The 24,895-nt window shown below is 38.0% G+C and overlaps 1 protein-coding gene across 9 annotated transcripts in view; it reads right to left on the reverse strand.

The window, feature by feature from the left end:
- The window catches only part of RUFY3 (RUN and FYVE domain containing 3), an 81,763-nt gene that overhangs the window by 44,886 nt on the left and 11,982 nt on the right, over nt 1–24,895 (reverse strand). For 4 of the 9 annotated variants that reach the window (XR_015250420.1, XM_086704891.1, XM_086704889.1 and 1 more), the window contains exon 2: nt 3,110–3,163. The exons of 1 other annotated variant lie outside the window; for it this stretch is intronic. Coding sequence is in view for 7 of the 8 variants with exons in the window: in XM_086704891.1 (XP_086561017.1) it covers nt 3,110–3,163 (54 nt within the window). In the remaining variant the exon portion in view is untranslated. Of the gene's footprint in view, nt 1–3,109; nt 3,164–19,658; nt 20,920–24,895 lie in introns of those variants that run through there. 4 more of the 9 variants (XM_086704892.1, XM_025921369.2, XM_025921367.2 and 1 more) reach the window with 4 other exon arrangements.

Genomic DNA, 24,895 nt, shown 5'->3' on the forward strand with positions numbered 1-24,895 from the left:
TAAAACAATACTAGGGTTTTGAAGACTAAACAAATTAGTATGTGTTAAATATTTAGAAATGCTTGGGACATGCTAAGAATAAAACATTGTTAGTGATTAAAATTATTATGGTTTTCCATAAGTATAAGTGCAACAATTTAATTTAAAATAAACCTTTACTCAATGACTATGTGACACAGTGTTACATGCTAAGAATATCTCTTAGATTTGTTCCTTCCATTTTTCACCATGGCAGACATTAAGTCTTAACCCAAAAGAAAATGTCAAGGAACCAGTAAGCAATCTTGATCAAATAGTATGTCACAAAGGTGTATCATTTCCCTAATTCAAGTAACATCCCAACTATTTCAATGCTCAGAAAGGTGGGCAATAATCTGGACAACTGCAAATTCACTGAATCCATTTAAGAGGCTGGTAATGAGTACAGAAAGGAATTTAATATTTGAGAAACTAAAGATAGTAAATTATCCGCTTTTATTATTTCATTTAATCTTCATAATTTTCTCGTGAGTTTCCAAACTTTTAGACACAAATTAATAGTGTATAATGAGATGGGATGCCAGATGATTGATCAGTGTTGTAAGCAAGATACATTTTCATCCTCAGAAGACATTTCATATTCTGTTAGACAGGAGTGACAGACACACTGAATGTAAAACCAACAACCATCACTGTAAGAAATCAGTTTGCCAGAAGAAACTTCAATCTTGACAAAATTTAAAACAAAACAAAACCCAAAAGCTAATAGTTCTAATCTGCAACCTCCTAGAGTTTGTTATGTTAAAAAGCAAATTTTCAGGAGGCTGGAGGCCGGTGTTAACACTTCATCTATTAAAAAGTCAACTGTTATGACACATCCATAATAACAGATAAGAGACAGAATTGAAACAGTTCAGCGGTAAAGGTCTCCTGAAAAGATCTGAGTCTACATACATCTCAGCTTTCTCAGATCTGAAACCAGAACCCACCCCAGGCTCTGAGTTGCTAACTCTGTTACATGTGGGCAATACTCTTTAACTCATGTTTATTCTTGTAACAAGCACTTTTATAAAAACTCTTGTTATGTAATAACATAGTAAAACTCTAGCATTTTACATAACTGAAATGAGGCAAGAGAAGTAGAAAATGATAATAAAAAAGACAGGGATGAATGACTCAAAAAAGTTAATGAGTAAAGCCCCTTCCCTTCCACCATTCTGATTGTCATTTCTTTTAAAAAACTCCATTCCAGAAAGACTTTTCTGTAAATACGTTCTTGACCAACATTACCATACACTACATGACTGGTAATTTACTACTATCATCAAAGTATTGACAGTTCACATCTTCTGGGCTTTTATATTGTTACAATTCACCTCATTTCCCTTTCTGATTTCACCTGTGGCAATCATTCACAAAAATTCCCACAAAAACAAGATGAAAAAGAGGAGGCTGACTCTCACAGTAGGCTTGATTCTTTCAGTAGTACTTTGTATTAAAGAAATGGAATTTTGTCAGGTTGAGTCCTAGGGAAGAAGTCTTCAAGAAGGACATAGATTTTTTGGCTTTTATGCAGCATTTTTTTTTTACTACCTAGTCTATTAAAGGAATCGAAACCTTATACCTGTGTGGTGCCTGGTAAATAATAGTAATAGCAACTAACATAATAGTAAACGCTACTCACTGAACGAATCAACACCCTCCTCTTTGTTTTTCGTTGTCTATGAACTGTCAATCAACTAGGTAATACTGATTTGCTTTTTCATCGAATTATATGTAACTGGTTATATTAAAAGATGGAATAAAGACATAGTTTGACTGTGGGAAATGAGGTGAAACTCATAATAATTTACCCATTCAAAGTAAAGTGAAGAAGAAACTACTCGGCATCAGTAGAGACAGAATGCCTTAGTCTTGTCTGGTGTGACCAAATGGACTGAGCACAGTACCACCCCAGATCTCACATGGACACCAAGAAGTTTAAGACAACCTCTATTCAAGGATATTACACTTGAACTAGGACGATAAACACAAAAAGGAGAGAACAAGTAAAAAGCCTTAAGCTCCAAGTTCTGAAGAACTTGAGTGAATGGAGAAATGAACGTGGGCCACAGCTGTCAAGCAGCACTTCCTTCCTGGAGCACGCATCTGGGCTAGAGGGCGGTGCCCCAAGCACAGCGGGGCGCAGGGCAGGTAAGGGAGAAGGGGAGTAAGTGCTCTGGGTGGAATGCTGCAGGTACAAGGCAGGAGAGGAGGCTGACGGCACTCAAGGCACTCAAGGCACTCAAGGCACAGGCAATGAAAAGGCCAGTCTGCGCGCAGGGGCAGTCTCCTGTGTGTGCTAGGAGAGTGTGTGCTGAAGCTGGGGGACGTTTAGTGCCCAGGCAAAGTGGGAGAATGTAAATGACAGAGTGCAGTGGAGCCAAACTTCAATTTTTCTATTTTTATTATAAAATGTATAAATTACCTTGAGCTCCCTAAAGTTTGGTGCCGATTTCAGAAGAAACGATTGGTTTAGGGAAACTTCATATATTGGAGCATATGTGCTACTTTTGAAAGTAATTCCACTGGAAAGTAATGCTAATACGGGACCAAGATGAAAGTGCTTCATGTTATGGAAATCTACAAATCAGAACAACATTCCAGACTGGATACTTCAGATTCCTGGGATTGGTTTGTTTTTGGCCACTGTGGAATTCACAGAAATATATTTTTTCACAAATGATAAAAAAATGTGTTTACATCTTCCCAACAAATGAAAAAACAGCCTAGAAAAATTTGACATAATTTTGAAATAAAGTCCCCTTAAAACATTTATTATTAGGATATTTAACAAATATCCTAAAGGAACAGCATAAACATATATGCTTTACTTGGAACCACAAGGATAAAGATTTTAAGTGCAAGACTCTGAAAACCCTAATCCTGTACAAATGAAGTACCTGTATGGAAAATGTAGCAAATATTTTTATTACTCCAATTATTGCCATGGGAAATAAAACCTAAAGCTGACAGTCTCGCTTATGGAAAACAATCAAAAGGTGGTTAGAAATTAAAAAAAATAATAAAAAAAGAAATAAAGAAAGAAAAGAAAGGAAAAAAAGCTGAAAGATGTTGGTGTGGCACGCACCTTCTGTATCATCGCGCATTTGCTCCACCAAATCTGTCAAATCCTCCCAAGAGTCTTTGCAAACGGCAAAAAGAAAGGAAAAGAAAGATAAAATGTCATGCAAGCCAAGAAAGAAAAGTGCTATTAAAAACAAGGTTTCAAAAGGATAACTGAAAGGGAGATTTCCTAGAATTCTTTCAGCTTAACCCAGAGATTAACAGTGAAAACGGCTGGAAATACTCCTGAGAAGGGGTAGGACTCTAAGCAGAGACATCGACTACAACTATTAAATTTGTTTCAAAGCTAAAATCATTTCAAAGTTTCTAACAAAAGGAAACAAGGATTCATATCCCATAAAAAATAACAGATTTTTTTCCACTGAAAAGCAAGATTAGGCTCTTTGTATTTTAAGTGCACACAACATTGGCCTCATTCAACGTTTGTTTTGACCACTTCAGTGGAGCTGGAAAATATGTGGAATGCTTTTTAGAATCAGGCCAAATATGATACAAACTAGTGACTTTTCTTAAAATAACCACAGAAAAGTCCAAATACCTCTCTCAAAACCCTCCACCCATACAGTTCTTCCCCAAACCAAAAATAAAGGAAAAGATGCTGCTTTGAAGACAAAGTAAATCATTTATAATTCAATACAGATGTGCCTTCAGTTAAAAGTATAGTACTCTCTCCTTTTTCTATAAATTCAATATTCCTGTACACAGAATATTCCATGTGAGGGAGAAGGACAGGAAAGAATGCGAAGATTACAAATATAATAGGTACTTCTGTGTCTTAAAGCTGTAAGATGACTTTGGAAATAAGAGAACCTATAGAAATTTTTCAAAAAGTACACCAGCTTCGTCGTTCAGTAATTCTGAAGCTATTATATTATACACACCTGCAATATTCATATTCAAACTCACAAAATCAGGTGAATTTTGTGTGTGTAAATATGCAGCAAATAAAGGGACATTCTCAGAGGATGAAGCACAACAAAAATGAAAATGGGCACGATAAGCCTTCCATCTTGAAAAGTGTATCACAGAAACCAGCACAGGATCTGAAGCAACAAGTGGAAATCACCATTTAGGAAAGGAATTTATCATTTGTCCTGCTTTTTCACTAGTTTATTATATCATCACTGTAATTCTTCAATTCAACTGGTTAATTTCTAGCTCTGCTGTGGTATAGTGGTTATTCAAGTGGGCTGTAAGGGCACATTCTAGTTAAATAAATAAATATATGATCACTTATCCTGCAAAGATGTGCAAAAAACATACAAGTATGTAAAACATTTCAGTTTAAATTCAGAAAACAGGGAAGCAGATGAGGATGTAATATGTGATTATGTTGGTATTGTGATGTTGTGATTATGATAATATGTTGATATGTGATTAAAGTAGCAATTTTTGAAAACTATATATAGATTGTTGGTTAGGCCAGACATGGGGACAGGCAATGCAAGAAGAGTGCAAGTATCTATAACCTTTTACACTTGTACTGTCTCCCGATTAAAAAGTCTAGAAATTAATAATTAGAAAACCAAGCGCAGATGTAGGGCACAGGGAAATAGGATTAAATCCCTAACTTGCATCAACATCCCAAGGAAGTCACCTTACAAAGGGAGGCAGGAGAGCACAGTTCTGAGAGCAGATTCAGGATCACTGGGGCTGGCATCCCAGCTCCACCCCTACTCGCCCTATGACCTTGTCCCTGTACTTCATGTCTCTTACCTCAGTTTCCTCATTCTGGAAAACAGGGAAAAGAACAGTACCTATCTGACAACACTGTTGTGAGGAGCAAAAGAGTAACACACGCCAAGTCCTTCATGTTAATATTTTCCAGCCAAATATATTTTGAAATTCAGATTTTTTTTTAATTTTAGAAAGGCAAAATGGTAAATACTGAGGCCCAAACCCCCCCACAAAACCATGCAGAACTAGCAGGCTCCGAGGCAGCACTTCACAATCAAGCACATTAATATTTCTGCAGGAAATAAATGAATGTTCAAATTAAATAGGATAAATAAAGACTATAAATAACCTCAAATAAATTCAGGTCATGTCTTAGCACCAAATGAATTCAGGTGAATTTATGAAAAATGCTCTTGGTTTTCAGAGCGTTTTTGGATTCTGCAATTGTGTATATGTATGTGCAAAGCACTTAGTGTTTCATATAGAAAAAGCATAATATAAGTGCTAGTTACTATTACTTTATAGTAAATTAGTGCTAAAATACATTACATATAGATATATTTCCATATATCACTTTCAATATCCTGACAATATGCTACAGATTTATATTACATAGGATTATAGGTTTATAAGAATGTACTTCTTAAAAAAATTTTTTTTTTAATGTTTGTTTATTTTTGAGAGACAGAGACAGAGTGTGAGCAGGGCTGGGGCAGAGAGTGAGGGAGAGACAGAATCTGAAGCAGGCTCCAGGCTGTGAGCTGTCAGCACAGAACCCCATGCAGGGCTTAAACTCACGAACTGCCAGATCATGACCGGAGCTGGAGTCGGATGCCTACCGACCGAGCCACCCAGGCGCCCCAATAAGAATATACTCTTAACCATCACATTAGTTTACAGACTTGCTATGCTCACCTTGTGAAAGTCAGCAAGGTGAATATTACCATTTATCCTTCATTTTCTTCACCTAGAAACTATATTTGTCACCTAATAAAATAAAAGTACCTAATTATCGAAATGAAATATAAAGATCCTCTGAGATTCATGCACAGAAGAGCTCTGGAAAGTGAATTTCTAGGTAGGAATGGTTGGTGAGTACAAGGGACCTCTCTGACTTTCCCCTTCCGTGTCCCATCTACAAGTTTCCCAGTCTACTCTGACCAGACATATTTTCTGTTTTGTTTTTAAAACAAAAAGGTTCTGAGTATCAGGGTGATGGAATCAATTTAAAAGAGCCCTCCTCCCCTGAAAGATAAGAGGTGTGTTTTCTCCTTCTAAAGTTGTTCTCCCCTTACCTCGGCATGCTCAGGATTTCATTGCAATAAAGAATGGATACTGTGCTGTTCTTTTACATTCCTCAAAGAAGGATTTACAAAATATTTTAAAAATTATGCTATCTGGAATATGTTCAAATTGTCAAAACAACAATGAAAGTGTCTAATACATGAATCAAAGAAAGTACTAGCATGGATAACTCTGGTCTTGTCGCCAGAACGTTTCATTTTTCTAGGGATTATCCTTTGTTACTCTCAGCATGTTTTTGCCTGATCTAAAAATCTATGGTAACTTTAATTTGTGTCATAATAATACATATTCACAAGTTTCAGAGAGCGGTAACCTAAAGGTTTGCTAGTTGCTACAGAAGATAGTCCTGAATTAAAATCTTGCTATAGATAATGAATAATTCAGAGTTGTACCAGTCAGAACTGTGTCAAATGTACACTGTAAATGTTAAAGTAAATAGTAAAGGGAGCTTCCAAGGTTACTCTGGCTAAACAGACAGCCTCATTCCCACTCAGAACACTGATTCCTTATGAGTGCATAGCTTAGAAATGCCAAGTGGACTGTCACTGTGTGTGCTGCCCCAAGTCTGGTAATGAAACATCAGGACCACCACACCACTCTAAATGCTTGGATTACATGGTTTAAAATGGTGCACCTAACAGATTCAGGAGAAGCATGTGAACAAAGACATTTTCTAAAGTCAAGAAATAAGAGACAAGGCTGGAAGTGTACGAGGGCCCCGAATTAAGGAAGCATAGCTGATCTGAGGTTTAATGAACTATTTTCTTGGCTATCGTTCTGTTTCAAGTCTAAGAATGAGTAAGTCAGCAAACTAATATATATGGCACTATAAATAACTAATTAGCAAGTACCGTAAAATATTTGCTCTTACAGAACATGGTGACTCAATGGCAATGGCTGTGTGGCCTGGTAGGAGGGACCTTGGCTTTGGTACTGATATATATTTGGGGTAGGACCACTGCTCTCACAAAGCCTTGGGCCCTGTGTAGTTCCATCTTTTTTCTCTGATGAGGGAAGTAGCTGAAGCTCCTTCTCTCCTGAGAAATGCTTGAATGTGCTCAAAGTGCCTCGCCATTGTTTATGTATCCAGGGCTGTGAGATCTCTCTTCTTGATGGATTCTTTTTCCAGGAGTCTTATAACTATGGACAACAAAGTTACAGCCAAGTTTAGAGAAATATGTAACCAAGTTACATTGTCTCCTTGATGCTAGGTGACTCTGATTTAGAGTGTTATTTTTAAAAAGCTTATTAGTTTCTTGGGGGAAAGCCTTCTTGAAGCCCCAACTACTGATCATAAAGCACTCTTCAATGGACTGTTATGAAAATGAAAGCTAACTCATTTAAAGTACTTAGCACACCTTAGATTCAATGTGAACTTTACCTTTACAAGAAACTAACAAGCTGGATTCCACTAAGTATATTTGCCACAATTAAAAAAGAAAATAGGGGGAAGTGGGGTTAAAGAAAAAAAAAAAACAACTAATATTAAACAGGGTAAAAATAAGCCAACACAAGCAGACCAAATGACAAGTTTAACAGCTGAGATACTCTTAAACTAACTAGTAACATAATTAGCTTTAGTAATATAAAAATTAGTAAAGGAACTGCCAAACTAATTTTAAAAAGTACAAAGAGGTTCTGTTCTAATAAACCAGTAGTTTAGACCAAGATCTATTTCTTCCCCACAGTAGAGTTAAAAACAAAAATATCAGCAAAGAAACACAAATGGTCTTGGAAAAAAAGTAATATTAAGTGATTGTGATCTTGTGATTTATAATAAATATCTATTTGGTCTTCTTCCCCAGTCCCTGGCACAGGGCTCCCGAAACCCCTGTAAATTCCTAAGTGATAAGAGGCCTACAAGCATCTTTTGTTCTAATGAGGTGATTCTAGGTGGGCTCCTGGATGGGGGCTGGCCCCCAAAAAGACCAAGCCATGCTTCTAAGTTTGGAATTTTCAGCCCCACCACTCACTTTAGAGAGGGGAAAGGGGCTGGAAATGGAGTTTATTGATCATGCCAATGGAGGAAGCCTCCACAAAATCATAGTAGTATGGGGTTTGAAAGCTTTCCAGGGGGGTGCACACCCCAAATCCACCAGGAAGAAGCTCCTGCATTTGGGACCCTCCCAGACCTCACCCTATGTATCTCCTCTTCATCTGTATCCTTTTTTCATAACCTTTAATAAACTGGCAAACTTAAGTGTTTCCCTGAGTTCCGTGAACTGTTCTAGCAAATCACTGAATCTAAGGGGAAAGCGGTCACGGGGACGTCTGATTTGTAGCCAAGTTGGACAAAAGTTGTGGGTAACCTGAGGATCTACTACTTGTGATTAGTATCTAGAGTGGGGGGCAGTTCTGTGGGGCTGAGCTCTTAACCTGTGGGATCTGACATTACCTCCAGGTAGGCAAAGTCAGAATTGAGTTAAACTGTACACCCAGCCGGTGTCACAGATTGGTGTTGGACCACCCGCCCCACACACATACATCTGGTGACCAGAAGTGTTAGAAGTGAGGCGTCCTGAGTGAAAGGAGAAAGACACAAGAGAACTATAGGTTTTCCTAATACAGTTATCAACACTTGGGCCATTTAATACTTAGGCTTTATGTTGAACAAAGGCTTTTACTAAGGCAGATAGTACAGTGAGTTTGTACAGAAGTCACAAGTATGAAATATCACAGGCACTTCCCTTCAGAACTAAGTAACTGCGACATGAGGTAAACAGAGATTGGTATTAGAGAGATAAGAGAAGATAAAATGGATTCCTAAATCAGGTGAGCAGCTACGTGATACTGGAAGACTAAGGAGGACACGGCCTGATGGAGAGTGAGAGGATGAGGGAAAGGGGGCCTCCCCAAATTAGTAGAGCCTTTGCCACCTACCTGAATGGCTGCAATGGAAGAAATAATCATGAGGTGTCTGATACCTCAACTGGGAAGCTTGCTGCCCACAGGCCTAGACATTGTGGGATTCTCAGGTGAAATGTAGTACACCCTGAATTTTACAGCTCTAGGAGAAAGAGAAATCTCAGCAGCCTTTTCATCCCAGAAAACAAACTCCAGCAATCAAAAAATTTCTCATTGTACATTTAACAGTAAAACTCATTCTCTTCTACCTAAGATATTGTCACTGGCTTAAAGAAAAAAAAACCCAGATAAAACATAATCATGGAGTTTACAGCTGCTGAATCAACTGTTCTAAAAACCACAACTGTTTCATTTGGAAAGTTCAGATTTTAGTACTGTGAGAAACCACAACCAACTGCAGTAGCGAAAGACAAAAAGAAAAAGCTAATACGAAAGTTCACGATACCATGCTATTAAAATTTTTTAAAATGTTTATGGCAGCTTGGAAATGTGTATAAAAAATTAAAATATATTACTATTTGACCCAGAAACTCCACTTCTAAAGATGAAAATTGGTAAACTGTTCAAATTGTAAACATAATTTGGGTAAAAATACCCCAAATGAAAGTGGTGGCCAAATTTAGAAACAATCTAAACGTCTGTAATAAGGAAGTCAAAGAAATTATGGCATATCCAAAAAACTGAAGACATTAAGTGAGGTGATGCAGATTTCTATTTACTGTGGTGGAAAGATACCGCAGAGGGAAAAAGGCAGGTCACACAACACAGGAATGGTACGATTTTGCATGTATAAAAACTGTGTGAGCTTGTAAGTGAACTGTGTGTATGTATTAATAAAAAAGAGAATCTGGTTACTAAATCTTATTAGTGGTTATCAATAGGTGCTAGAACCGGGGCACCTGGGTGGCTCAGTCAGTTAAACATCTGACTTCTGCTAAGGTCATGATTTCATGGTTTGTGGGTTCGAGTCCCGTGTTGGGCTCTGTGCTGACAGTTCAGAGCCTGGAGTCTGCTTCAGATTCGGTGTCTCCCTCTTTCTCTGCCCCTCCCCCACTCATGCTCTGTCTCTCTCTCTCTCTCAAAAAATAAATAAACATTAAAAAAATTTTTTAAAAATAGGTGCTAGAACTTTAGGTGACTTCTACTAGTTTGTGTTTTACACTCTTCTGTATTCTGCAACTCTTACAATATGAATATATCATTTCTATAACTAGAAAAATAAAGTTGCTTTCATAAAATACTTATATACATAATAAATATTTTCTAAAAAAACATTATTTTCAGCAGACTGACACATATATGTTTTATTTTGAGAATATTTAATTATAACGAAAAATAAATAATTCCTTAGGGGCCATTTGTCAACAAATCTATTTCTCTGTCCCTCTATACATGTGCTTCTAAGCTCATCAAATCTTTCTATCTGTTCTCTGGCAAAGTTCAACTATGAAAAATTGCAAGGAACAGTTTTTTGTGTTTACTCCCCTGGACTCAAAAGCACTTCACAGCAGTCAGAGTGAATTGGTGGGGGTTGGAGGAACCACAGTGGAAAACTGCGCCCCATTATGCTTTCTATTTCCCCACAAAAAGGAGGTACTGACAAAACTCAAAATACAGAACCACAGCTGAAAAGCAGAGAATCCTGTGGGTACTCTCAGACGATAGCACTTGCCCTTTCCAGCCACGTCTTACAAGTACCCAGGTTTGGGAATCCAACGACTTGAATTCCAATCTGAGCTCTATCACTGAGTAGTTATCTAATCGGGTACAGCATTTACCTCTGGAAAATGATAAATATGTCAAAGAGAAGTTTAGGAGGAATGACCTTCTGCACTGGAAGCTGATAACCCAAGGAAGAGTCACTATAAACTCCATTAAGAAAGGCACAAATTAAAGATTAAAGAAAAAGCTCTGTTCTCAGAAAGGTCCAGAAAGGCTCACCAATAGAGCAAAGACAGTAAGGCACTGTGATTACGACAGTGCACTAACGTGGACACCAGTGCAGGCATTTGAAGGAGTTGGGAAGGAACTGGAATGGGAAGGAGAGTGCTGACTTCAGGGAGAGCACATTACAGTCAGCTCAGAGGCAGCACAAAGCTCTGCTGATATTTCTCTCCCAGGAAGGATTTTACAAAACTTGGGTAAAACTTACCTTGAAAGGGTGACTAGCCAAGCTCTTCCACAGCAGAGCAACAAGAAAGGGATGAACTTTGTCCAAAGAACTTTGCCCAATAGGCTTCCAAGATGGTATTACAAGCTACCACATCCACACTTCGAAAAGTTCACAAAGACTGCCTTCTGCACACGTAATCACAACTTGGAGAACCTGACAATATAAATCTGAGGCTATCAGGGCTGGTGGCAACAAATGTTCCCGTAATCTCACTGAGGGCAGATTATAAAGGGAGGTGTGCCATATTGAAAGCCAAGAACAGTAACAGGATTCCGTTTAAATCCTAACAATTCAGGCTTTATTTTCTGAACACTTCTGAAAGGAATAAATCAAATGCTGTACCGAATGCATCTAAGTCTAGACCTTGTGGGTCACCTGGTGTACTGCAGGCAGCTTTTAGAAAGCTCTGAAAACAAAGCATGCCAGTACACAAATACAGGCCTAGGACTCAGAAAAACTCAAAATATCTACTAGAAATATAAAAAAAAATTATTCTGACAATGGATGTGAAACTGTTAAGTAAAGTACTTATTAAATACAAGTCAGGCAGATGATCGCACACCTATACTGATATAGCCTTTTGCTTTAAAAAAGAGCATTTTTTTTCCTGATTATACTAATATACCCTCTTGCAGAGTATTTGGAAGACATGAAGTTTAAATAATGTCATAAAAGTCACCTGTCGTTCCACTGTCCAGAGGTAATTACTTTTTACGTATTTGGTACATTTTGTTTTACTTGTGGTGGATATGTACCCCTGCATTTAACACAAATTGTGACCACAGTGTATGTAGTTTGGGAAACAGCTTTTAAAAATTATATTCTAGGGGCGCCTGGGTGCCTCAGTTGGTTAAGTGTCCAACTCTTGATTTCGGCTCAGGCTTTGGTCTCCCAGTGTGAGTTCGATCTCCACATCGGGCTCTGTGCTGACAGCGTGGAGCCTGCTTGGGATTCTCTCCCTCTCTCTGCTCCTCTCCCGCTCTCTCATTCTCTCTCAAAATAAATAAGTAAAATAAACTTTAAAAATTATATTCTAAACAATTCCCTATGCCATTAAATATTCCTCCACAATCATCTTTTAGGGCTTGTTGTATAGATGTTCTGCAATTTACTGAACCACTTTCCTATTGGGCGACTCGGGTTGCTTTTAAAGGTCCTGCTACTATAAATCATTAAAACGGGGACTTGCCTGTTATTTCTGATTATTTCTTTAAGACAGATGTTTGGTATAATCATTGGGATTTAACTTGTCGAGGCTCTTGATTCACAGGGTTAAGTGAACCCCAACAAAGCTGCACCCATGTGCACGCCTACCAGCAGAGCCTGTGCCCAACGCTTCCCCTGCTTTCATCAGCACTGAATAGTATGCTTGGATTTAGTAGAAAACAACAATAAGGAACTATTACATTGTACAAAACTTCAACTTTCTAAGTAAGATACAGTCAATCTGGAATAGGAGATAAATGACTAAAAGAATTAAATTAAAAAAACTCAAGGGGCACCCGGATGGCTCAGTTGGTTGAGTGTCTGACTTGGTTTCAGGTCATGATCTCACAGCTCGTGAGTTCAAAGCCCCATATCAGGCTCTGTGCTGGCAGCTCAGAGCCTGGAGCCTGCTTCCTAGTCTGTTTCCCTCTCTTTTTCTGCCCTCCTCCCGCTCATGCTCAGTCTCAAATAAACTTAAAAAAAATATTTAAAAAACCTAAAAAAGCACAAATTGTGTGTGATGGAGGGAAGGTATTCCAATAATCTTTTCTTTCACCACTGATTATTTTCTGGAGTTATGGGGCATTACTGCATTCACCCAAAGTGTGTTGGATAGCTACCGTAAGCAGTACCTGGTACTACGAGGCCTTCTGAAGGATGCAAAACAAAGTTTTGCCCAAAGAACTTTCTATATAATTTCATAAATGAGGGATCACATAGATTAAAATGAATCACTGGAGAATGATTCCAAGTGCATTCAATCAAGTGGCACAGACACTACCCAATGATTCAAGGCATATGATTCAGGAGATGAAGAGTAACGGACATGCTAGAGAAGGCCTTCTGGATGAAGGGAGTCAAGGGGCCTTTCCATTTCTTGATATGATGTCAGCATGGAGAATCTCAAGAGGGGATAGTGTAACAGCAAGAATAATCAGGGTCCTGGCGAAGTGAGAATCTACAACCTGGCTGAAATAGGTTAAGTATGGAACAGGAGTATGAAAAAACACTAGATAAGTAAAATTACCCAAAGAAGGGCATGGAAATACTTGGCTAAAGACTAAGGATTCAATGTAGTTACTATTTCAATCCATAATCATGAACATTTCTCTTACCACAAACAGCTTTTCACATCATTTTGTACATCTACCTCAGAAACATTTTAAATTTAGCACATAAAGGTGCTGACCTGCCAGCCAGGTCAGTTTTAGCAGTGTGCCGCTGTTTGGGAGTATCTCTGCAACTACGTAAATATTTTCACGCACTTCATAAAAACGAGTGGAAAGAAGAAAATGAAAACAAGTGGATAAAAGCTAAGATCTCCACTTCAATTAATGGCAGTCACCAAGCATGCCCCAACTAGCATGCTTTTGGCCTCATTTTGATGTTCACTGGACTTACACTGGCCACTGCCGTGATCAACTGTGTACAAAACTGCTAGAAATAGGTCACCAGAGTAGACGCCCTTTGTTACATGCAGGTCTATTGGTAGACTTACATTTTACTGAGTTTTGCTATAGGAGTGCCCCAAGCAGACTGAACTGTGGATGCCTGAGTTTGAATCCTGGCTCTATCACTTACTACATTCCCAAATGTCAATTAGTAAAATGGGCGTAATAATCGTACCTAGGCTCAAAGGGTTGTTGCAATGATTAAATGACATACTATATACATATTACTTGGAACAGTTCTTGGCGCAAAATAAGTGTTCAATAAATGATAATGTCTCCTCCTGTTCCAACGCCATTACCACTTTTTCAGGAGTACTCTACATGTAATACAGAAGGCTGCCTGAAACAGGGCTCTTGTACAAGAATGAAAAGTTTGCTTTCATAAAGACTCATTTGGCAATTTTATGAAGAATGAATCAGTATAGGAAGAGAAATGAGTTTGGAGAAAAGCTGAAAGTAGGTGTAGGAATCTAGATGTGACACAATTAGCTCCTGGTAGTTGTACAAATGAAAATAAAAGACAGAATTAAGACTTTGTTGTGGAACACAGCACATATATCCTTCTTTTATGCCCTAACACATGTAGCACTATTTGCTTGTTTAATCATAACAGAAAACTATAATAGCCAGATGCCTTGTGTGTCTACAGGTGTTGTGTAAAATTCAGAAAGATCACTTATATATAGTTTAGTAAAGTGCTTTTGATACAAATGACATATATTCACTTATGAAAATTGGAGCCTTGATTTTTTGTCAACTTCAGTTGAAGTCATTTCACATAAGAACCTTTGAGTATTGCATGCTTATAATTTTCTTAGTAAATACATGTTCATCATCAAAAAGATAAATGAATGTTCACATATAAATAAGTGAAAATAGAAAGTCTGATCACAAATCTGCAGGTTACTGGGATTCAACATTAAGAGTAATAGTTTTGGGATGCCTGGGTGGCTCCGTCAGTGTCCGACTTTGGCTCAGGTCATGATCTCGTAGTTCGTGGGTTCGAGCCCCACATTGGGCTCTGTGCTGACAGCTCAGAGCCTGGAGTCTGCTTTGAATTCTGTGTCTCCCTCGCTCTCTGTTCCTCCCCTGCTCATGTTCTGTCTCTCTCTCAAAAATAAATAAAGCTTAACAATTTTTTTTTTTAAGATTAATAGTTTTGTTCTTCTATTAATTGGGAGAAATGACTATTAAGTCTTATTCAGGAGAGCTATTAAAATTCACATATAATATATGCTTATTTTATTAAAGTATAGGAGTAAATGCACATACATAATGAACTTATTGTTAAAACACTTAATTTTAATGTTAAAAAATTAACATTATGCACAACCAGAAGGAAAAAAAAACCCTACTACTTTCATCACTACTCCTAACATTTTGTTCCCAGTAAAGCATGTGAAAACTTACTGGAGAGGAAATTTGGAAAGGGGCTGAAAATAAATACTAACCACCTTTCAGTTCTGGCATTTGAGTCTGTGTAGTTCTTCCTCCCCATCCCCACCCCTTAAGACTCCCTTGCCTCCAGTTTATATCCAGATAACTCCTGCACATATTTTAGGTCTTAGCTCAAACATTACTTCAATTGGAAATCTTCTCTGGAATAAGATTTTTCACTCTGTACTACTGTACTGCAATGACTGTCATTTTACTTGCTTGAAGTACCCCGCCCTACACCTCCCAACCTATCAAATAAGCCCAGAAAATCCAAAGGACCATACTTGTTCACTTCACTGTACTAGGACATAAATTATAAGTGTGGGGCATAAATCATAAGTAGGATACTTAAATGCATGTTGAATGAAGGGCCAAGGTCTGTATGATAAAAGCTGAGTTTTTAAAGCATTATTCGTTTTTCCTTTGAGGGTTCTAATGGACACTAAGGATTTTTCTACAGGAAAAAAATGTCCAGATATAAAATTTTTTGAATGATAATTAGGATCACGGGTCCCAGGTTTAGAAGCTCTGCATTATAGTGAATTCATGCTCTGAAGTTTCTTGGTAAATAGCCCTTTGGTTTCCCCTGCCAAAACGCCCATTGGGACAGGCAACTTTTTCATTAAAACATACACATTTCACCCCAAGCAGGATGGGGTTATACTAGGGTGCAGTGATATTGATGAGTAAAAGTACATTAGTAAATGTCAATGGAGTGATCTCAGCATGAGACACTTCCCACAGTCACTGAATAATAAACACTTTTCCATTACATCTTTAGGGGATTTTTCCTTGCTTATTATATCTTATCAGTAGAATATTCCCTATTGTATCTGATCAGTAGAGTAGTTCCTATCAAATGGAAAAACCTGATCACAAATCTGCACCCATAATCTACACCCAGACTGTCCTTCAGGAAATGTGAAGGGGTGTCTATTTATTTCTTAGTCCCTAGAACTGGACTTTGCATCAAGGAATGCCTAATAAATATTTCTGACCAACAGGCAGACCAGAACACGTCCTTGTATGTCAAGGACAGATGTTTCATATAAACTACCTCTTTATACATTACAGATGCCAGCTATTCTAATGAACACTGAAGCAAAATGACACCACCAGGGCAACTGCAGAGTTATGCAATAATAGCATGTATTAGGTCTGCCATCGCATATAGTTCTCTACAATACCCGAAAACTATCGTGTCTGTCCAATATGTCACTGCCTCCATAGTCTGTCTCTTATTATCTGTATCTGAAAAGGAAGTTTCCTAAGTCAAAAAAGTAATTTCAAAGCTTATACCTGTCTTTGTAACCAGATGGTACATTTTACTGTATTAAATTGATCATCTGTGGACATCATCTCTCAACATCAGATTCCCATTCTTTAAAAGGTTAATAGGAAAACAAGTATTGCTTGATAACTAAGTTGTATTTTTAATCAATTACTTTGTTTTATAGAGCTCCAAGAAAGGATAATGCTAAAACATGAATTTAAGCTACTAATGGTCTACTTTAGTCTGTCTAGTAAACAAGTTCAGAGTGCTCCAAAAAATTAGACATAAAAACAAAAATATACATTAAAATGGTAATGTATTCAAAAACATGCTGCAGTTCAACCTAAGGCTCCATGAATAACTATTACACACATAAGTAACATTTATAGGGTTTACATTAATTATCTCAATTTTTCTCACCTACAATCAGATAATTACCACCCATAACTACTTGCTATTCTCCAGCTTGACCAGCTCTCCATGTACTGCTGGAAATGTCCCCCCTCTTCACCCTGCATCTGCCTGATGATCACCTAATTATGTACAATGTCCAAGCCAGTCTCACTCATTAAATGAAGCCTTTCCTGAACCCTCTCCTCTTCTGTGGAATCGGTCTTGGGCTCTTATCTTAGGGGAAATCTACTCACACAGATTTATAGATATCCTCCTGGTTTTAAAAAAAGGGTACTGAGAGAGAGATCACTTCCTTAACTACCAACAAGCACTGACATGATGACATGAATGTTTCTATTCCCATGTATTTTAGGGCTAAGCTAGGCGGAAACTCTAGGTCCAGGCCTGCACTGTGGGCTGCACAGTGAGAGGCATGAGCTGTTTTCAGAAAACAAAAGTTGGAAACTACAAATCTTCTAACTGAGGCCATGCCCAATCTTTATTCTTGTCTTAAAAGGGTATATGATGCTTTTTGTCCATTTTCTCTTGTGGGAGTCAGGGTGCCTCATTGCAGGATTTGTGTGGTTGGAAGGCTTTCCCTCCAAGAATCAGCTGGGAAGTATAATGTGAATCCTCCTGTGTGTCCAGGTACCAGGTGCTCCATTTTGTCAACAAGGTGAGAGATTCACAGTATCACTGGCCTGGCGATAACTGCTTACATGCTGATAGCTAAATTATACCTAATACTTATCACTGGTATTAATATTAAAGCAGACACTTCTTGAGTCCAAATGACTGTTCAGACATCCTGAGTTAGCCAGTGGAGCAAGGAAATAAAAGCTCTGAAAAACACCACCTTGTTTCCCAGGTCCCCAAACCCACAGATGTCTGGACTTTCTTTTATTATATCCATTTCTAATCACTTGAAATTATTGTTTCTCTTGCCCACTTTAAGGCAAAATTCCAAAATTCAAGGACAGTATTTCCCTATTTTCCTTCACATCCTCTATAGCTGATTTTAAGGTATTGGGAAGTTCCTATTTGTCTCTTTTCCTTAATCAAAGAATGTGCCACTTAGAGCTTAGGCTGCAGCCCTCGTACAGATTTCCATCACAGATTTCTCCATGAAGGATTCATACAGAACCACTATAAATGCTTACATGAACCATGAGCTCATTTTTGCTCACTCATAGGAATCCTGTTCAAAAAACAAATATAAATTCAAAGTACTAAAAATGTTAAAAATTATTTATGAAACACTAATATACTGGATTTTATAATTAAAGGAATATTTCGTATTATATTACTTTCAAGATGGATGAGAGTATTTTTAAAAACAAAATATGTAAATTGAGGCATTCACTAAAAGATTTCTTGGTAGCCTTCTAAAAACGTATTTTTCTTCCCTAAAGATTCCTAAACCTTTGGGGGTTGTTTTAAACAGTACTGGCATTCTATGGATTTCCAACTGATGTCTGCCAACCCCTGTGCACATTTCTGAGACTTAGAGCCAAGGAAGCTGTCCAACTGACAAACCAATTGTTAAAAGACGCAGCGGGTCTTAAAAACTACTTAAATATTGCCCTTAAAGACACACCCAAAATGACTGCTTTGTGTTCTGTGGTATTCATTCTCTCTAAAACTTTCTCAAGGCTAAGCCTAACGGGGGAAATAAAATCCTTTTCAGACATAAAGGGTGAGATCTGAGTCACGCTAAGATTGCAACACAAGGTCAAGGGCAAGGAATCACTTTTCCTAACCCAATCTGCTATGTGCAATTCACCTTATGCCCTCCATTCAGCAGATATGCCTAAATACCAGGCAGATGTTGATAAAGAATTTCTCATTTGTGAGCATTTCTGCATTATTTCAAAGCTGGAGAATAAACACTAGTTAAAAGGTCATTACATAAAAAACAAAATATTTGTAGCTATGACTTAAATTAACTCTCTTCCTTATGGCATTGACTTAAGAGAATTAAGGGTACAAGCTAAAAACCTGTGGTAATTTAGAAAAGGTTCTGGGAGAAAGTCACAAGTCAAGCAACCTCAAAGGTCTCAAAGGTACTGACAGTGGAAATTTCAAATGGGTCATCACAGTTACCACAAATAACTTATAAAAAGCAATGGCCAATAGATTCTATGGGTAGAGATTACCTTATTAATCATGTTTAACCTTTTTGAGGCATTATGCTTTTTAAAGCATCCATATTCATTAAATAAGCACTGAATGGAAAACTGCTTATCTACGGTCCATATTATTAAAAAAAAAAGATAATGTTTGATCAACTATTTTCTAGATATCATAGCCTATTTCACAGGTTATACCCTGATATCCCTTGGTAAAACACCTCAAGTGTTTCAACTATGTCAAGTACAATCCTAAAGTCATGCTGTCTTAACTTAATCTATTAAGAATTATTGTAATTTCTATAATATTTTAGTATATAATCAATATTAATAGCTTTTTCATTATCAATTAGGGCCAAATGTGATAAGTGACCTCACATGTTCTCTTTAGGGGCTTAAAGACAAAGAGCTCTAAATAGGCACCAGCATCTTTTGAAAGGATACCTCAGGGGGCAGGGAAATAATATTTTTTCCCAGTAAAGTAGAGAAGGTAAACTGGGTAGTAGGTAAGGAAAAAAGGTTGTCATGGTTGTTAACAGGTTAGAGTACAGAGTACGGGTTCTTCCTACCTCTCCCTGACCCTCCCAGCTTACTGTAACAATGAGGACGCTGGTGAGACACTAGTGGACGGGTTCTGACCATACCTTCATGGGTAGGCTCTGGGTCAGGTGTAAGTGAGATGTCATCCAGCTCTCGCAGGCAGAGCCATTCTCCATCCATAGACACTCGGAATTTGCAAAGGTAGATGGTCTCCATGGCAGCCTGTGTGATCTTGTCAGTGGTGGGGGTTGGCATATCAGTTGGAGGCGTCAGAGCAGACATGATGACTCAGCTGGGACCACAACACACACACACAAACACACACACACTCACCCCAACAAAAATAAATAAAACCTCCTTACCCCAAAACCCCAAATCCAAAGCTCTGAAACAAAGCTCTCAGGAAAAGGGGTGGGGGAGATTAAAACAAAACACAAGGAAAAATACCTTACGGTTTAAGAACCAACTGTTCAAGACAAGCAATCCTCTACTATCTTTTCTCATAGACAGTTCCTACCACATAGCAAAATAAAATGATGCCTGTTTTCTCTAGCTTCTGTTCTTTTATCTTCTCTTCCCTGCCCCCTCCTTTTTCAGCTGGGCTATAGGCTTTAAACGTTGCACAGCCGATGCCACCTTAGCTGGCTTTAAAAAACTGGTCTCTGAATGAATAAGTGAAAAATCCTCCTTTGTGCAGGAAAAAAAATACCCCCAAAAAATCCCAAAAAATAAACCAATATTTTCAATTTAGCTTAAAAAATATCCTGAACTGCAGAAATCACTTCCAGGATCTGCTCAGATGAGCCGGGATGCTGAGTTCTAATAGGATTGGTTGTGCGCAGTAAGCAGGGTGTTGACCAAAATGGCTGACTAATGAACTGAACTGAAAATCCAGGCTCATGTGACCAGCTGCTCTGAACGTAGGGCGAGCAATTCCCAGGATGCTTTATAGATGCTGCTGATGCAGGGAGAGCAATTAAGCTGCTGCTCTCATCCTGTACAACCCACTTCCAGACTGTGCTAGTCAAACTGTGATCAGACATAACACAATGCACCTATCCTCATCAATTCCCTCACTTTGGGATAAAAGGGCTAGATAACAGGAGGACAATTAACACTGGGTAATACTTCATTGCAAAGATGATGAAAGAGGCAGTTAGATTAATTTAGTAAGCACATAATTCACTTCCATCTTTTACCCTCATATACCTAGCTATCAAAGTTCTTTACTAAAGGTGGTGTTTTAAGAAAAGCCAAAGCAGATTTTCAAGTTAAATATCATACTCTCAGGCATTTACAATCTCCTTCTCCAAGGTACAAAACCTGACTTTTTAGACTGGATAGAAGTGCAAGAAAAAAACCTTGATGCTAAAAAAGTAAAATCCTTTCCAATTAATGGCAATCCCCTGCCCCACCCCCGCTTTTGAAGTTGTTGTATTTACCAAATTTCTTTTTTAATTGTTTTTAATATTTATTTTTGATAGAGACAGAGGGTGAGTGGGGGAGGGACAGAGAGAAGGAGACACAGAATCTGAAGCAGGCTCCAGGCTCTGAGCTGTCAGCACGGAGCCTGTCATGGGGCTCATGAACCTTGAGATCATGACCTGAGCTGAAGTCGGACGCTTAACCAACTGGGCCACCGAGGCGCCCCTACCAACTTTCTGCATAAAGTATGTATTATGTTTCTAAGTAAAAGATAAAACTATGTTATATTTTTAAAAAGCCTCCCATCCTGGAACATCCTAAGGGCATATTATCATATATTATCAACTCACCAACCAACCAACTCACCTACCCACATACATGTCTGTATTATCCAATGAGGCATTTATACCTTGATAGCAAAAAGTTAGGTGCTTCCTTTCTGAGCTGCAATAAATAATGAGATAAGGGATGATAACGATTTTCTTTGAAAATGTTTTGGACAATTGAAAACAAGTATTTTTTCTATTTAAGGATCTGGTTTTAAGGTGGAAGCTACAACTTCAAGAAATATATGCCAAGACGATTTATTCTATTTTAGGAATTTCATTCAGAAGGATACCTTGATTTTTGAAAACTAAAAGAAAAAAATTCTCCTTGAATATTATAATGACATTTTATATGTATATTACATACAAATATAATCTTTTTTTTTTTTTTTAATTTTTTTTTTCAACGTTTATTTATTTTTGGGACAGAGAGAGACAGAGCATGAACGGGGGAGGGGCAGAGAGAGAGGGAGACACAGAATCGGAAACAGGCTCCAGGCTCTGAGCCATCAGCCCAGAGCCTGACGCGGGGCTCGAACTCCCGGACTGCGAGATCGTGACCTGGCTGAAGTCGGACGCTCAACCGACTGCGCCACCCAGGCGCCCCGATACAAATATAATCTTAAAATTTCACAAATGTTGCATCCTAACTTGAGATTGAGCCCAAAGAAAAAATGCTAAGAATCAGGTTCTGTAGGTAAACAGGCATTTCTCATACTGTTAGAGGGAAAGCAAACTGGTACAACGTAAAAATGCATATACATATATGATTATTTACAATTAGGAAGAAAATCAGCAAATTACTAAGGAAAACAAAATACCCCAGGTTTATTCATTTCTATTTAAAATCTTTCAACATTATCCTACATCTGGACCCAAAGCTATTCATCGACTAATTTTCTCATTTAGTAAATATTCAGTCAGAGTATTCCACATGTCAGGCAGCGATCCAGGCACTGGGCATGCAGTAAGACAAAATCACCCTTTCAAAGAAGCAGAATTTATGTACCCAAATACTGAACACAAGTCTTCGTTTAACACATTCACATTTAATTATAGGTCGATTCCTTTCTAGACATACATACTTCCATCTTATACATTAAAGCTTAAAGGGGACAGTTTATAGTTTCACCATGCAATACTTTATAACCTAGTAAGCAGTCATTAAAATCTTTAAACTTACACTGAATAGTTCCTGGAATCACAATGCCCAAGAGCCCTGGCTTCTGTACGTACAACACCAAGACTGTAGGTCACTGACACATTCTTGAAATATAGAATAGTGAAAACAAAGAAAAATCTGGATGCTTTGAGATTTCCTGGTTCCATGAATATCTGAATTGAGCCTATCACAAACCATGACAATCTTTTTAGCAACCAATATGCATTTAATAACCTTAAACAGATTTGGATTGATTACAAGACACTAGCATACAAGAAAATCTAGGTCAATAAACAGAGAAGACCTGGTCAACATTCCTTCCAAAGGTCCTTCTCTCCAGGTAGAAGATATCAGGAGGGAAGCCCAAAGCAACTAACACTTCTGCCAAGGAGAGAAAAACCTTCCTGCACTGGTTATCTCTCAGTTTAAGGAGGCATTAGGAGTCATTTCAGAAATAAGAACTGTGGGTGAGCAGGAAAACCTGTCTTTCCACTATCTCAGTCATACCTGCTTGCAGGTAAACACCTTTGAGTCTTCAGTGTGGACACTTACTCACTGTTCACAGGCAATGAATTTCCTATGAGAACAAGCACTGTTTGTAGAAGACTAACAAATAATTCTAAACGTTGTTTAGTACTGTTTTTACATTTGGGTCTTTACTAGGTAAACATATTAGCTTAGGTAACATGAAGTCATCAGTGAGACAAACCTTGAACTTTGTTCTCATTTGATCCTACCTGTGAATAAAGGCACATCTTTGTAAGATGGTTGTGAGGAGGGATGAGGTATAGTGTGTGGCCCTAGAAGCAGAACTAACAGGCCTAAGTGAAATTCAAATCCAAGGTGATGATCTGAATAATACTATGTTCTAGTTGCTTACACAGCCTGAATTTTCCATCTTATAATTAATTCAAAGCAAATGAGATTCACTGTCAAAGTCAGAAGTCACTTTTAAAGAATACTCAGCTACTATTATAAGACAAAGTCTGATTTGTCGTGCCCAATGTCCCTGTTATACAATAGGGAAAAATTACTTAAGCTAGCTATCATTTATTGAATCTCTATTTTCTGTTAGGTGCTTTAGAATTCTTTTAATGTTTATTTATTTTTGAGAGAGAGAGAATGAGAGAGCACGAGCAGGGGAGGGTTAGAGAGAGAGGGAGTCAGAATCTGAGCTGTCAGCACAGAGCCTGACATGGGGCTCAAACTCAGGAACTGTGAGATCATGACCTGAGCTGAAGTCAGAGGCTTAACCGACTGAGCCACCTAGGTGCCCCTAGGTGCTTTATAAATACTATATCAAATCCTCACAAGAATCTGGCCAAGGAGATATGGTATGTCCTCTTTACATACAAGGAAACCAAAGTTGAGCCAAGTAACTGGCCCAAGATCACACAATTAACAAGTGGCTGATCTGGGATTCCAAGGTTTGTCTTAATGCCCTCAAACCAAAGTCCATGCTTTCTTTCATGCCCTGAAAAGTCAGCATTCCAATCCAAGGATTAAATTTTACTTAGGAAAAACAAAAACAAAACAAAAAGCACAAACAAAATAACACAATGTCCCCACAAAATTTCCCAAATATGAATTTGAACAAATTTAAGATTTGAGGAAGAAAAAAATTGTATTAGCTTTCACACTTTACAAACCACATATTCCACTTTCTCTTATACATTCAGTTCAGGTTTTTAATATGTGGGCATTTTCTGAGAAACTGGGATCCCAGCATAGATCTTTCCTGCTGTGTGCTGGCAGAGGGTAAACCAAATTCTTCCTGATCATAGTAAAGGATGATACACTACTTATTGTACTACCACTCTGAGGAAAGAGCAGGAAATAAGCATCTTACCAAGTTCCCGCCTCATCCACTAACTTAGTTGGGCATATTAAGAACACTTGAGGGGCGCCTGGGTGGCTCAGTCGGTTTTAAGTGTCCAAGTTTGGCTCAGGTCATGATCTCGCAGTTTGTGGTTTTGAGCCCTGCATCGGGCTCTGTGCTGACAGCTCAGAGCCTGGAGCCTGCTTTGGATTCTGTGCCTCCCTCTCTCTCTCTCTCACAAATAAGTAAACATTAAAAAAAAATTCAAGAACGCTTAATACAGTCAGTAGTGTGAAAAGATTAATGAAGGGGAAATGATTTTCTCAAATGACTTATTCCAGAACTTCTTCAAATAGCAAACTTCAAAATATAGTTTTAATACTTTAAAAATACAACCAATATCCATGAAATCATTGCCTAACTGATGAAATGAACCAACAAATTTATGTGTTCCTTCTCTCTTCTGAATTCCTGCCTCCCCTTTTGAGGCAATTACTTCTGAATTTTGTGTATATCATTACCTTACTTTAAAAGTATTATTATGAATATATGGATGCCTAAAAAACATATTTAGCTTCATCTTAACTTTATAGAAAGCGTTTCATGCTG

This window comes from Puma concolor, chromosome B1, assembly GCF_028749965.1.
Source record: "Puma concolor isolate L17-30 chromosome B1, mPumCon1.1.hap2, whole genome shotgun sequence".
In the NCBI taxonomy this organism is placed as follows: Eukaryota; Metazoa; Chordata; class Mammalia; order Carnivora; family Felidae; genus Puma; species Puma concolor.